Raw genomic sequence first — 15,453 nt, forward strand, 5'->3', positions numbered from 1 at the left:
CTTATCCCAACTTATCCATATGACCCTCTGAATGCTACCCAGAATGCACTACATCAGGGTGCCAATTCTTGTAGGGACCATGTTTATCTCCTTAACAACCAAGCTGTTAGCTGCTGTTAACAGTTCGTTGCTTCACTTTGCATGTGCAAGGACAACATTTATCTTGACTTACAGCTGTCAGCACATCTAAAAGATTCTCAAATGGGTTCAGGTGGGAACTTTGAGATAATCCAATAGGATCATACACAGCATGTAAATACTTGATGTACATTCAGAAATAACATGAAATCATCTTGAGGTGCTCTTTATTGCATCGTAAAGAAAGTAACATTTCAGGCCATTTCCTCCCTCTTATCACTAGGCTTGGCTGGAAACTGCTCCTTACTTCTTTTAAATCTCAGAAATACCATAAACCCAATGACAGCAGTGATGAGAACAATAACAACAACAACAACAACAATCTGAATACTCAGAGTTTCTGCTTTTCCATCATACATGTCTGTAGCTCCTTTTTTCTTCAGCTGCTGTTCCAACAAGGTTTTATCCGTTTCACCTGCAGAGAAAACATCAGCTGTCAGAGTTTTGCTGTTGATCATCCACAGAGTTAGCAGCATGCTATGACTTCACCCATCACATGGTCATCCACCCACTATGTCAAAACTGCACAAAATTATAACTGGCCCAAAAAACTGGGGTGCGATGCAGTTTTCAGGGCGTGTAGACAAACTCACCTGTGACTGTGAGGTTGATGAAGTGACTGATCTCAGTGTGAACTCTTTTACTTCTCACAGGGTTCCTCACAGCTACATGACACTCATACATCCCAGTGTCATTAAACGTGACGTTCTTCAGGATCACAGAAACGTCTCCATCCTTCATCTCCGGGTCCCTCAGCTTCACTCGGCCATGAAAAGATGGATGTTGGTAGTTTTCATAGAATCGTTTGTTCCTGTAGAAGTAGACGTAGCCGTCTGTGTTCAGGTCAGCTCTGCTCCACTTCAACACCGAGATTCTTTCATCTGTGGAAATCTGACACTGAAGTGTGACGTCCTCTTCAAGCTTCGCCTGCACATCCTGCTGCAGAAAAGAAAAGAATCAATCTTTTTTTCCCACTGTTAGAACAGGATATTTAAAACTGAACACACCACAGTTGATCCAAAAAAAGCCTGAAATGATGTCAGAGGAAAAAAGGGCGTTTGTGGTTCCACACATCACAAGTGTGAAAATGTCATGGAAACCTTTCTTTTCATCCAGTGCAGGCAGGTTTTTCTTTTTAAATGTCTAAAAGTACACCGAGATATCTTGAACATGATCATTGTGTTTTATTTATTTATTTATTGTATTTATTAATTCACATTTAGCATTTGTGTAAACTAAAAGTACATTTTCAACCTCTGTGGCTGTAAAAACAAGTCAATCCAGAAGCAGTACAAAATGCAGTGCCTCTAATGTTCACTTACAGCTTCAAAAGAGACTGTTCGTATTAACTATTATCTTAGAACGGCAAAATAAGCTGTCTACAGACTTTAAACTGTTTGGGTCTTTGTACCTAATTCCCCCCTTTCTAATAACTCCATATGGATGATGCCGAGGCTAGAAATGAGGAAAACACTTGATTAACGTGGACCTAACAGAGGTGGTTGTACCTGCCCGCAAGGCTTCACCTCAGCTTTTGTCTGTGGTCACGGAGTCCATTTGAACATCTGTGTTAAACATGATCCTATTATTTGAAGTTGTTCAGGAGATATCGTGTTCACAATAAGATAACTCCTCTGACCACAGGTTCCAGCTCAGTGTGAGTCTGTAAAAGTCCTTCACCAGTTTTTTCCAATTGGATTTAAAGCACTCGTGAACGATATTAGCCCAGATAATGAAACATTATCATCAATAAAACACTCCTCTTTGATATTATTTTGTCCTCTGATACCAAGCATGTGATCACAAATGCCTTGTAAGGCTGTCAGATGGTTTTCACCTGAGCACACATCTGTGATGATGTGTTTGATGTCCAGTCGGTGGTCCCTCTTTGCTTTAAACTACCTCCTGCACAAAAGACAGTGACTGATGTCAGACTGATGTTAATGATTTTCATTTCACACACATTCAGCGACATCCTGAGCTGAACTGAGAGCAGCATTAACAGTTTAAACCTTTGAGGAAATGCTTCTTCTGTGAGATATTTTTCATTTCCAGGTAGTCTCTTAACACGTTTAGACACAGGGATCACATTTTAAACATGAACACAACTAATAATGTTAAAATGATAGTTTAGGAAAAACATGTTTTCTCATATTAGAGTAAAATTTTTAATGATTTAGATCACCACAACTGTGAAAACCCCACGCGTTATCATGAATCACTTTCACATCAACTCATCGTTGCATAGTAAAATCCCCCAATAACAATGGCTATTAGAGTCATGGGACAGATGAGATTTCCTCAGAACCTCTAAAAAACTCCCCATCTTATCACAGTTATGGTTGAAATACACAGTTTACCATGTTAAACACACTTTAAAGAGCAAACTTCTCATATTTGATACAATCCCCTTTGACATCTCGGGGGGCTCTAGAAGCAACAATAAGCCTGCCTTCTTGGTGTTGATTTCAATGACTGACGGGCTGCTACTGAACTCTGTCACAGCGTCGTGCATGGTAAAAATTATCACTTAACAAGTGTCAGAAGTGTCAGACTTGATAACAACACATCTTGCCTAAGCATTAGTGTGAAAATGGATAAAGACAAATGGGCTGTTATAGCTTGCTAACGCATTTTTACCAGGGCCGTATTTTGAGGGGGGCATGGACTCGTAAAACTGCTTTCAACATCTTAAATATCTGAACATCTGAGTAAACACTATCCCAGGATGGATGAAGTGGAAGTTGTAATAAACCCATTAAAAATGTATGTTAACCAGACGCTAGACTTTGATGAAAACTCTAAAAAATGAACTTAAAATAATCATGGAAAGGATTTCCACATTTCATCAAATTGGAATAACAGAATAGCATAATGCTAAAAAAAATAAAATAAAGCAATTTAAAATACGTGGAAATTCTTTCCATGATTGTTATTCGAAGAATAATTTTTTTTATTCTTTTTTTTATTTTATTTTATTTTTTTAGAAATTATTTTTTGAGTTTCATTGTTAAAGACTTGAGTGAACTGAACTCATTGCCTTAATCAAGATCTATGAAAAGTGACAGGGAAAATACATTTAGTCATGTTTTGAACAATTCAAGTTAATTTTTTTCTCTACACGGAAAAAAAATAATTTAGTTAGGCTACTCTTTTTAGTTTAGCTTTGAAGTTTGACACGAATTAAAATATAAACATGCTCAGTTTCACTCCATTGCCTGTGTGTGAATGGGTGAATGACTGAATGTAGTGTAAAGCGCTTTGGGGTCCTTAGGGACTGAGTAAAGCGCTATACAAATGCAGGCCATTTACCATTTCACTCACCTATAGATGAAACAATTAGGGATAAATACAGGAAGATTATTAAAGAAGTCATCTAAAGTCTGATAGGTTGACGAACACGGCGGAGCAGCTGCACACTGAGCAGAACAGGAGGAAGACTAAAGCAAATGAAAGCGAAGAAGTCACAGGGTTTCAAAGAAGTTATTCAAAACGACACAGCTGTCACACCTCTATTTACGAGGCTGCTTCACGGAAACGATACCGATTAGCTTGCAACGAAGCGGCTGATCTAGCGCTTAGTAAAGCGCATTTCCCCTGTAAAAAAAAAAAAAGGGGGGGGGAAGAAAACACAAGCTACTGAAAAAAATCACTGGGAAAAACCTAATTGTATTAACCTCAGCAGCTCAATGTGACTGCGCCCGTCATATTTCAGTCTGATCTGTTTAAATACAAGTTTGAAATTAGAGTTGTATGTTGAGCTTCGATGGATGAATGTGTTCGCTTCAGGCTGGGTGTATGCCCGGATACATGCTGTGTCCTGTGGAGCGACAACAACAGAAACAAGAAATCCTCAGATTTTGTGTTTTAAATGTTCTGACAGCAGCAGATGTCGCAAACAGCGAGATGGACAAATTCAGTCTTCAGTGGGTAACCATAGTAACTCTTCTGACTTCCAGGTTAAAATCAGCTGTAATCTTCAGTTTCCCTTCTCAGTGTGTTTTAGGCTGTTTGTAGATTCTGTGCCGTAAGAACGCGGTTTATAATGCTGCTGAACCGTGTCTTACGTTTCTCGCTCAAAGTGTGCGCGCACAAAAGCTTCTCGTTAATGCCCAGCAATGCTCTCGCATCTCATTTGCACCACTAATGCATCATGTTTCCTCGTATATTTAAAGGCTTTACTTTGTAGCTCTCTGTCAGCTGTTTTCTGATCCTTTCTCTAAGTGAAATGGGAAACGCTCAAGCGGTCGGTTACGCGCACAAGACAAAAACAAAACGGCCTGTTTTGATCTGAGCGCGCACAGCGAGAAGCAGGAAGTTTTTTAATTTCCTCACATCGTCTCTGACTGAACGTTTCTGTTTTTGGAGTCAGCAAACAAAAAAGAAAATATATATTTAACCCGCTCCGGAGTTATGGTTTCCTTAACTGTTTATCTGCAGGCAGGTCTCACATGGTTTACTTATGAGCAAGTTTGGAAATCTAATAAATATGAAGAAATCGCTTATGTTAGTTAACGCTCACCTGCAGACACAGTGAGTCCAGCAGAGACGCTCAGATGTCCGAGCAGCCATTTCCGCTTCAATGTTCCGAGTTTGAGAAATATCCATAGGATGGTGAGATTTCCCCAAAACAGAATATCCCAGTTTAAACCCTGCCGAGGAGTTTAAAGAGAAGTTTTTCAATACAGCTAAAAGTTTCTGAGCGTGAAAACAGGTGCGTTTGTGTTCAGTGGCTGCTTGTCTTTTGAGGAAGGAGAACAGACTGAGGGTGGGGTTATAAACACGTGCTAATAACAAAGGGGCTCAAGTCAATGAGCTAAACGTCTGGATTCAGAGCTGCTCAACAACAAAACCAATCTATCATAAGTCACATTAAAACCATCATAGAAGCTGTTTAGTCGAATCTAAAGGATTCATGCTCAGCTTGAAGTAGATCTCTGACTGTGACCTTCCATCATACTGACAGTGGCCCACACTTGATTGGCTCTAAGCTAAGAAAATGAACATGTCTGCCAAGAAATGTGTGGCTAAGAAAGTGACGTGGAGTCAATCATGAAGCTCAAACAAGATCTGCAGTTACAGTTTAAAGCAGTGGTGTCAAACACGAGGCCTGGGGAGCAGAACCAGCCCACCAACAAGATGAATTTAGGCCGACTGGAGTTGAAGGAGTAAAAAATTATACAAAACTAGAATATTTCCAGATGTAGATATAAAAAAGAAAACCATCATAAAAAATTGGAAATAAAAAATAGATAGAAAATGTGACTCATCATAAAAAGCAAATGTATTAATCAAATTGTTTAAGTTGGGTAAAGGATTCATGTTTTAGCTTTTTTTTCCCAGTGTCTCGTTATTTATTACTATTTTCAGAATGTAATTCCTTAAATTAAAAAAGGAAACTATGGCAGGGTGCACTCTACTAGTTAAAAAAACAAAAAACAAAAACTCAAGTGTTCAGTCAGTGGCGTATAACACCGACACATGCTTTCCATTCACAGTTAGTATTATTTATTATTAATAAAACACTAGTATCAGCACATCAATAAAAAAATGAAACAGGTTTTTTTTTAATTTTACAGTTTATCTGAAGGAAGTAGTGCAGCTTTGTACTGTACACCATAAACTGAACAGTGTAAATGTCAAAGGGCAAACTGAATTAAAAACAGCCATAAACTGTGTTAGCATGGAAAAATACACTATCTGCTCCAGCCTGCAAAATAGCTACACAATCTTAATCTCAACAAACAGTGATGAACACTGTAACATACGTTTCTGTGGACACACACAGGGACATGAGAGTAAATCAACAGAAAGGTCATCTGACAAGTATGCGAGTGGTTGTGCTTTGCTACACTAACATTTGCGCTTCTTTTAAAGTGGAAATGTTTTGGTCATTTCACCCGAGTACTCATATTGTGCCAGAGCTACTTATACCAGAGTAGCTTTGCATGCAGTTCAAAATGAGAAGCCCCTTGGTGTATCCCTTATCAGATAGAATCTATCTGAAAAGAGCTGTTTAACTCCTCCCTCTTCAGCATAACTTTCTTCTGATTGGCTGAAAGCGTTAAAAAGCAGGTAGGCGGGGCTTCTGCACTGCAGGAGCTTTGTGCACTCACACCAGTATCTGTGAAGAAAGAGGAACTTACCACTGATGAAGAGAAGAAAAAGTTAACAACAAATTTTAAACAGTACAAAAAAATGGATAACTGAAGGGAAGTGGTGCTGTTCAACTAAAGAAATGAATACTGAAAATATCTGCTGTATCTGAGCAAAAACACAGAGGAGGTTGAGCTTTAGCAACTTGAAAACATTACACACTCTAAATGTGGTTAAGAAAAAAAACAAACATGCAGCTGTGCGTACAGACATAAAGATAGAAACTTTAAAATCCAGCAAACAATAAGCTAATGCTCTTCTCTTATCACATTTCAACCCGTAAATGACAAAACAAACACTAAATCACAAAGAAGATGAGCTTGTTGTCCTCAGTGTCATGTTTGCACTTTTCTCCGTTTCCTTTTTGTCCTTTTGTAAAAGTCTCCATATTTTTACTGTTTAAATATGCAGTTATAGTGTCAACATTTAAAAACTATATTGTGTTTTTCAAAAATGTCCTCATTTACTGAAGTCATACATGAGGAAACTGGTGATGTCATCTTCTCCAGCTTCTTCTGGTAAGCTGGTTCCATACAAGCAATGATAAAACCACAACACAGACTGATGCAACAGTCAACAACACGGTGAGAAGAATAGAGGCTCCAGAAGGTTTGGTGGTGTGTTTCTCTAAAACAAAGCAAACACAGTCATTAAGTTGTCGTCACATTGTGAATGTTGAAACCTGCAGAAACACAGACAGGTGAGTGCGTCACCTGTGACAGTGATCCAGCTGGATGGAGACTCTCCATGACCGCTGATGTCACACTTGTAGAGGCCTTCATCAGACCTGGAAACATGCTGGATGGTCATGTGACCTGTAGGCTCCTCCCTGATGAGGGAGCCATCTTTATAGAAAGCAGCTGGGAGGTTGGAGGGAGTGGTCTTTGTTTTACAGAGCAGAGTGACGTCATCTCCCTCCATCACAGGGAGGACAGGACTCTGCAGGATCACTGATCCACCTCAACACAGAGACAAACTACAGCATTTCATCCATTTACACACAGCTTCATCAACACTAACTCCACACACTCAGCTTACCAGTGACTGTCAGGTTAACCATGTTATACATACATGGTTAACCTCACAACCTGTATACATATATACAGTATATGTATATATGTATATATATACATATATACATATATATACAAGGACAGGCCCCTGCACGGTATGTACCACCGGCAGATAGAGGAGGTGGCTGATATCCAGAAATCCTACCAGTGGCTGGACAAAGCTGGACTGAAAGACAGCACAGAGGCACTAATCATGGCAGCACAAGAACAAGCTCTGAGCACAAGATCCATAGAGGCTGGGGTCTATCACACCAGGCAAGACCCCAGGTGCAGGCTGTGTAAAGATGCCCCAGAGACAATCCAGCACATAACAGCAGGGTGCAAGATGCTAGCAGGCAAGGCATACATGGAACGCCATAACCAAGTGGCCGGCATAGTGTACAGGAACATCTGTGCCGAGTATAACCTGGAAGTCCCGAGGTCAAAATGGGAGATGCCCCCAAGGGTGGTGGAGAATGACTGAGCTAAGATCCTGTGGGACTTCCAGATACAGACGGACAAAATGGTGGTGGCTAACCAACCGGATATAGTGGTGGTAGACAAACAGAAGAAGACGGCCGTAGTGATCGATGTAGCGGTTCCGAATGACAGCAATATCAGGAAGAAAGAACACGAGAAGCTGGAGAAATACCAAGGGCTCAGAGAAGAGCTCGAGAGGATGTGGAGGGTGAAGGTAACGGTGGTCCCAGTGGTAATCGGAGCACTAGGTGCGGTGACTCCCAAGCTAGGCGAGTGGCTCCAGCAGATCCCGGGAACAACATCGGAGATCTCTGTCCAGAAGAGCGCAGTCCTGGGAACAGCTAAGATACTGCGCAGGACCCTCAAGCTCCCAGGCCTCTGGTAGAGGACCCGAGCTTGAAGGATAAACCGCCCGCAGGGGCGTGCTGGGTGTTTTTTATATATATATGATTGGAGCAGAATTGTCTGAAGCGTTTGGTTTCTATAAGCTCTAAAAAGTTGAGTTTTCAATTGAAAAAGAGGTTAAAAAATGCTCTTGTGCCCTTTCACATGATCTATTACTCTATATGGGTTATTTATTTTTTTGTGAAGGTCAGCTTTGACCCTGGGTCTTAGAAATGAAGGGTCAAGTTCAAGTGCTTAGTCAGGCTAAGTAAAGCCTAGTATGTTGTTCACAAGTTTGAAGAAGATCCATAAACGGTTGTGGGTAATATGCATTTTTTGATGATTTCCCCACGTGGTGTGACCTTGACCTGATTTCCCCAAAATTAAATCAGCTCGAGCTGTTATTGGTATCTACCATTTTTATCTACCATTTGAAAAAGGCATCCTGAAAACTTTGGACACTAGACTGCTAACAAACATACAGACAATCAAACAGAATCAATTACATGCTTCCTCCCTTCAGGCAAAGAACTACATTTCATCCATTTACACATAGCTTCATGAGCAGTAATGTTGGTTTTACGGTCCCACACATGCACAATTGTGGTTGGGTTTTTTCCCATCCCAGGTGTGTTCCAGTGCAGTACTCCAAGATCCTGACTGGAAATCACTGGAAGCAGATTATGTGAGCAGTTGAATGTGGGCCGGAATAGAGCGAGGATCGAATCAGAACAGGAGGATGGGGAAAAAGTGAAAAAAAAATAGTATGAAAAACACAGTCAACACTTTTCATTATTTTAACCCTTTTTTCACTTCAGCTCTTTCTGTGTTTGAACGTCGATCTTCCCCGTGGGTGGCTGACAGACCATCAATACTACAAGCAAGACTGGCCCACAGACCTATTATACTTTGGTATACTGCCTCCATCTGGCAACAGAGCTCATTGCAGGGAGACAGGCCATCCCTGAATTGGAGCGGACAGTGAACATGCTTGACCATAAAAGAAGCTTAACTCCACACACTCAACTTACCAGTGACTCTCAGGGTGAGGGTGCTGCTGGTTGCTCCCTCTCTGAACTCGCACCAGTAATCTCCACTGTCCTGTGTTAAGATATAGGTGATCTTGCAGGCAGAAGCAGTTGCTTGCCCCCACCCATCTCCACACGGAGTCATTCGCTTTATACTAGTGTTTCTCCTCAGAGTCCATCCAGCAGAGCTGTGGTCCTCCACGCAGCGCAGAGACAGAAAGTCTCCTTCAAACAGCTGGAGGCTGCTGGGACTCACAGTCAGATGAGCTGTGAGGGCTAAAGTGTAAAACATGGAATCATTTTGATACCAAAGACCATCTGGTCTTTTTTTTTAAATCAGTCTTCTCACATAAGTGAGACACTTGTGCAACTTAGGTGAGATGAAGCCCGGAGAATAAAAGAGCAGACTAACATGCAAGTTTCTCACATGATGGTTTGAAGAGGATTCATGACGAAAATATTCAAATCTAAATCTAAATCTGTAACCCATGTGATGTGTAATCACTATCTGTTTATACACCTCTGTCCATTTATTTCCATTCCTTCACCCCTAACCTGTGGCAGCAGATGGCTGCTCCACCCTGAGCCTGGTTCAGTCTGAAGCTTTTTCCTGTTAAAAGGGAGTTTTTCCTTCCCACTATCGCCAAGTGCTTGTTCAGAGGGGATCGTCTGACTGTTGGTTTTTTTTTTCTAACACTGTACGGTCTGTATCCTACAACACGAACCCTCTTGTGGCAACTGCTGTTGTGATTTGGCGCCATATTAATACAAAAGATGATTTACCTCAGTTCATACACCAACATGAGTCCGTATCGAAACACAGGACTACAATTACAAACCTTAGAAATAGATTTGTTGTAATTTGTTGTACTGCTGTCAGTGTGGTAAAAGCACAGCACTAAAAAAACCAACTGCTGCTCTCTGTACCCTGTACTTGTCTATACAGCCATCCCTAACATCCTCCCTCTGAAACCCTCTGCTTGTCCTCCTTCCCTCCACCCATCAGTCTTTTCTGTGGTCTTCCTCTTTTCCTCCTGCCTGGCAGCTCCATATTTATGATTCTTTGTCCTGTATATCCATTATCCCTCCTCTGCATATGCACAAAACACCTCAACCTTATATTTTTCAGTGCGACCAGTTAGAAAAGATGCAAAATAAAGAAAATAAAAGTAAAATGCAGATGTACTGATCTATCAATACGAATGGAAACATATGGACTCCTCTACATGTAGTAGCAGGTTGTATGCAACACAACCGTGTGCGTGTATGTTTTATTTGTCTTGCTCTAAGCTCATAGTGGAAGAAATTGACCGCATGCTGTGAGTGTTTTCACCCGTGGTGGGGCGGGGCTAACACGGTGGGCAGGGAGAGAGTTTGTTGTTGTTACACATCAGAAACATAGCTAATGGTTTCTGTGCTATATTTTTTCCACTGAATGAACAACAACAACAAAAAGCCCGCTGCTGTCGAGAGCTCATAGGTTTAGACTAAGCTTGTGAACAACCTGTTCTCATCCTCATTTCGTGTTTGTGGAAGCAGCTGGTGAGGCTCATGTATGCACATGGATTAGTTTGTTGTCTGTTCCCAGACAAACATCAGCGAGATGGGTCTGTCTCTCCCAACTCATCTTTACAGTGTTAGCACCATCCTTTACTAACCTGTGAGAGATAAAAGTCAAACACTGAAACTTATTTAGGTCACCTACACCAATCCATTAATGGCGCGGCGCGCACAGACGCAGCGGCCCGGAGCTCCTACACTTTTGCACTTTTGGTGGTACTGTGTATTATTTCACACAGTCTGGGGTTACTTCAATACAACAGAGATGATCTACTACAACTAAGCCGTGGAGATCTTCAACTAACATCCGAGTATCTCATCCCCCCGGAGATCGTTAAGCAACCCCCGGGGCTACCCGCAACAGCAAGCCGCAGGAGGAGACGTTGCGAGCGGAGGCAGAAGAGAGGCAAGCGGGGAGGCCTGTGGGCACGGCTAAAGACTAGTCCGTTTAAACCACCACTCCCGATCATATTCCTCTCCAACGCCCGTTCAATCCGTTACAAACTGGATGAAATACGACTGCAGATCGCCACTCGACGGACTTTTAATAACTGTTCGTGCATGATTTTCACTGAAACCTGGCTGGACAGCGCCATTCCCGATGCGGCTATCGATCTAGCAGGCCGCACCGCCTATCGAGCCGACAGGTCTGCGGACTCGGGTAAGAAGACTGGCGGGGGGCTGTGCATCTATATTAACAACCTTTGGTGCACGAACGTCACGGTAACGGAAAAACTGTGCAGTACAGAGGTAGAACTGTTGGTGTTAAAGTGCCGTCCATTCTATCTCCCTCGGGAATTTTCTGCCGTTTACATCTGCGCTGTTTACATTCCACCAGATGCTAATGCTAAGCTAGCGTTAGCACAATTGAGCAGCAGCATCAATAACAGCCTGGTAGCACACCCGGACAGTGTCTTTATTGCGGCTGGGGATTTTAACCACGCGGACCTGAAATCTGTACTTCACAATTTCCACCGTAATGTGAAGTGTGCTACCAGAGGAGATAGAACGTTGGACCAGGTGTACACCAACATGGCGAATGCGTACAGAGCCCAGGCTTATCCCCACCTGGGTCTGTCAGACCATCTCTCCCTTCTGCTACACCCAATATACACACAAAAGATCAAGAGCAGGGGGATTACAACCAAAACCGTGAGAACATGGCCGCAGGATGCTATTCCGATGCTTCAGGACTGTTTCCACTGCACAGACTGGGATGTATTCAAGGTGCAGGACACTGACAATCGTGTCGCATTGGACAGTTACACCTCCACTGTCTTGGACTACATCTGTTTCTGTGTGGACAATGTAACAACTTGGAAACGATTCCGTGTGTTCCCTAATAATCCACCCTGGATGACACACGGAGTTCAACAACTTATTCGAACAAGGAACAACGCTTTCAAATCCGGGGACCAGGAGGCATACAGTGCTGCCAGGGCCAACCTGAGAAGAGGCATCAAGACTGCCAAGCAGCAGCACAGGAGGCGTATCGAGGCCAGGTTTGAGAACAACACAAACCCAAGGCAGGTCTGGGAGGGCATCAGGGCTATCACGGACTACAAAAGAAGAACACCATCACCCTCAGCCGACAGTTCTACTCTGGCTGAGGATCTAAATCTCTTTTATGCCCGTTTTGACAGGGAGAACACCGACCCTGTCCTGTCCCCTCTCCCCTCAACCGACCCTGCTCCGGTCCTGAGCACTCATGAGCTGAGGCGTGTGTTCCGGAGCATTAACACCAGGAAGGCGGCCGGGCCGGATGGAGTGCTGGGCCGGGTGCTAAAAGACTGTGCTGCGGACCTGGCGGACGTCTTCACCTCTATATATAACACCTCGTTGTCCTGTTCACTGGTACCATCCTGTTTCAAAGCAGCAACCATCGTTCCCATCCCAAAACAGTCAAATGTCACATGTCTGAACGATTTCAGACCTGTGGCACTCACCCCCATTCCCGCCAAATGCCTGGAGAGACTGGTCATTAAACACATCAGAGCTGCTTTTCCACCATCCCTGGACTCGCACCAGTTTGCATACAGGGAGAACCGGTCAACCGAGGATGCGATCGCCACAGTGCTGCACACATTACTGAAGCACTTGGAACACGGGAACACCTATGCACGGCTCCTCTTTGTAGACTACAGCTTGGCTTTTAATACCATCCGGCCATACAAACTCCGTCCCAAACTCCACCAACTGGGACTTAACTCCTCTCTGTGCAACTGGATTGTGGACTTCCTCACTAACCGTAGACAGAGTGTCAGAGTGGGTAAGAACACCTCTTCCACCCTTGTGGTCAACACCGGTGCCCCTCAGGGGTGTGTTCTGAGCCCTCTGCTATACACTCTCTTCACCCATGACTGTATTTCCTCCTGCGCGTCCAATCTCATTGTTAAGTTTGCAGATGACACTACAGTGCTCGGACTTATATCCAACAATGATGAGACAAACTATAGGACAGAGGTGCAACAACTAGAGTCATGGTGCCACGACAATAACTTGGTCTTAAACACCAAAAAGACCAAGGAGATCATTGTAGATTTCCGGAAGAGGGGTCATAACAACCATCTGCCTCTCTTCATTGGCAGTGAGGCGGTGGAGAGGGTGAGCAGTTTTAAATTCTTGGGGTGGTTCCCCAGCTGCACCAAGGCCGATCAGCAAGCACTCCAGCGGGTGGTGAAAGAAGCTGGCAGAATTATTGGAACAAGTCTGCCAGAGATCAGTAATATCTTCCCCACTCGCTGTCTGAGGAGGGTGCACAGTATCCTGCGGGACCAACATCACCCTGCGCGCCACCTTTTCCATCTGCTGCCCTCAGGGAGAAGGTACAGGTCTATACAGGCCAGAACATCCAGACTGGCCAACAGCCTGTATCCACAGGCTGTGAGGCTCCTGAACTCTCTGCCCCCCTCTCACGGACAATAACCATATCCAACTTCTTAATAGCAATGAACTGGTCTGCATTGGTGCATCATATCTTTATTCTCTTCCCCCTCCTGCCCCCCCCCCTCTTTCTTAAATAGATAACTATCATATCTGATATCATATCTCACAGTACAATAATATTGAATGGGTTGCATTGTTGTATTTTGTCATGTTTCTCAGGTCTTTGTCTGAATTTCTACGAACATTATTGCTAAGGATTGTCTTATTGCATTGGAGTCACACTGGGTTAAATATGTACACTTGGGTTTTAAGGGGTATTTATTATTTTCTTCTTTTTTTTGGGTTGTATGGAAGCCCCAAACGCAATTTCATTGTTCTTGACAATGACAATAAATAAATAAATACTAAATACTTTATGATAGACCATTATCTCTGTATCCTCAACACCATCAGTCAGGCCACGGACTTCACAGAGATCACCATCATCTCCTGAATTAAGTCGCTTAATTAACTCCTTGAGTCGCCTCAAGGTGCTTTATATTGTAAGGTAGACCCTACAGTAATACATGCAGCTAAAAACTAACCAATCATAGGAATTACAGAAACAAAAACATGCAGGATCTCTGATATGTGCCACAAACCAATTATATTACATATTTTTAAAAAAAACTTCCATCACTTCCTTATAAACTTTTGTCTTTTTAGTGCTTTACTCACCACAAATCAGAATCAAAATCAGGAGGAATCTGAAAGAATCCATGAATGACGAGTGCAGAGTGACTGCAGAAGGAAACCAGCTTTACATTCGACACTGACAAGTGTTTATACAAGGAGGCAGCGTCATTTAAAGGAAGGGTTTGTGGTTCTCAGAATCGAGACCAGAAGCAGACAAAGGGATCACACGCTTATTCAAAAGTAAATAAATGTAAAGATCCTTGTGACCAGTGTGATTATTTAACTAGATTAACATCTCTGGCCTCAAAACAGAGCACACATGCACCGCCACAGCACGACACAGAGCATAAAGCAGGAATATCACAGGATGTCAAAATAAAGCTGCTCGATGTTCCAACAGTTCCCTTATCTTTTATTGACATAAGACATTTGAAATGTGTCATATAAAATGTAAGGAATGTGAAATAAGATATAAGGAACATGAGATATAATATAGTAGCATAGCACAAACATCTGATAATACTACAAAATCATTAGGACTTATATTGTATTATATTGTAAACACTGAGAACAGATATAAAACATCAGAAATATGATATTTTTAAAAAAAGAATAGAAAAAAAATGAGAACAAGCTCTGTATATCAGTAAAGTTTATTTCATTCAAACGAGCCATGTGTCCATATAATCAAGGCTGTTGTACTGATATTTACACTGTGCTTGTAGAGTCAAAGCACATATTAAAACAAATATGTAGGACTGCTTTATTCCATTTGAGCAAATACTGTAAAATTAATCTCTAAAATATCTAACATCAAAAATCTTAATCACCTCATACTACCATGTCACTCCATCCCAAACTGCAGGCTTACCTGCTGGGAGGCAGAGCCTTCAGTTTTCAGGCCCCTCTTCTGTGGAACCAGCTTCCAGTTTGGATTCGGGAGACAGACACTATCTCTACTTTTAAGATTAGGCTTAAAACTTTCCTTTTTTGCTAAAGCATATAGTTAGGGCTGGACCAGGTGACCCTGAATCCTCCCTTAGTTATGCTGCAATAGACGTAGGCTGCCAGGGAATTTCCCATGATGCATTGTG

The 15,453-nt window shown here is 42.4% G+C and overlaps 1 protein-coding gene across 1 annotated transcript; it reads right to left on the reverse strand.

The window, feature by feature from the left end:
* Window positions 1–279: 279 nt before the first annotated feature.
* Window positions 280–1,987, reverse strand: LOC146635322 (uncharacterized). The gene is made up of 3 exons (XM_085346772.1): window positions 1,976–1,987; window positions 732–1,077; window positions 280–553 (listed from the first exon to the last, which is right to left on the reverse strand). The coding sequence occupies exons 1-3, from the start codon at window positions 1,985–1,987 to the stop codon at window positions 333–335; spliced, it is 579 nt and encodes a 192-aa protein (XP_085202898.1). The 3' UTR covers window positions 280–332.
* Between the last annotated feature and the right edge of the window lie 13,466 nt (window positions 1,988–15,453).

The sequence above is a fragment of the Diplotaxodon limnothrissa genome, linkage group LG3, assembly GCF_057381915.1.
Source record: "Diplotaxodon limnothrissa isolate DT_005_m linkage group LG3, D_limnothrissa_male_GT1.1, whole genome shotgun sequence".
Classification (NCBI taxonomy): Eukaryota; Metazoa; Chordata; class Actinopteri; order Cichliformes; family Cichlidae; genus Diplotaxodon; species Diplotaxodon limnothrissa.

Excerpts from the sequence above, each read along its gene's own strand:
- LOC146635322 (XM_085346772.1), bottom strand. Across the intron at positions 554-731 it reads CATCAACCTCACAGTCACAG|GTGAAACGGATAAAACCTTG; the intron begins GTGAGTTTGTCT and ends TTTTCTCTGCAG.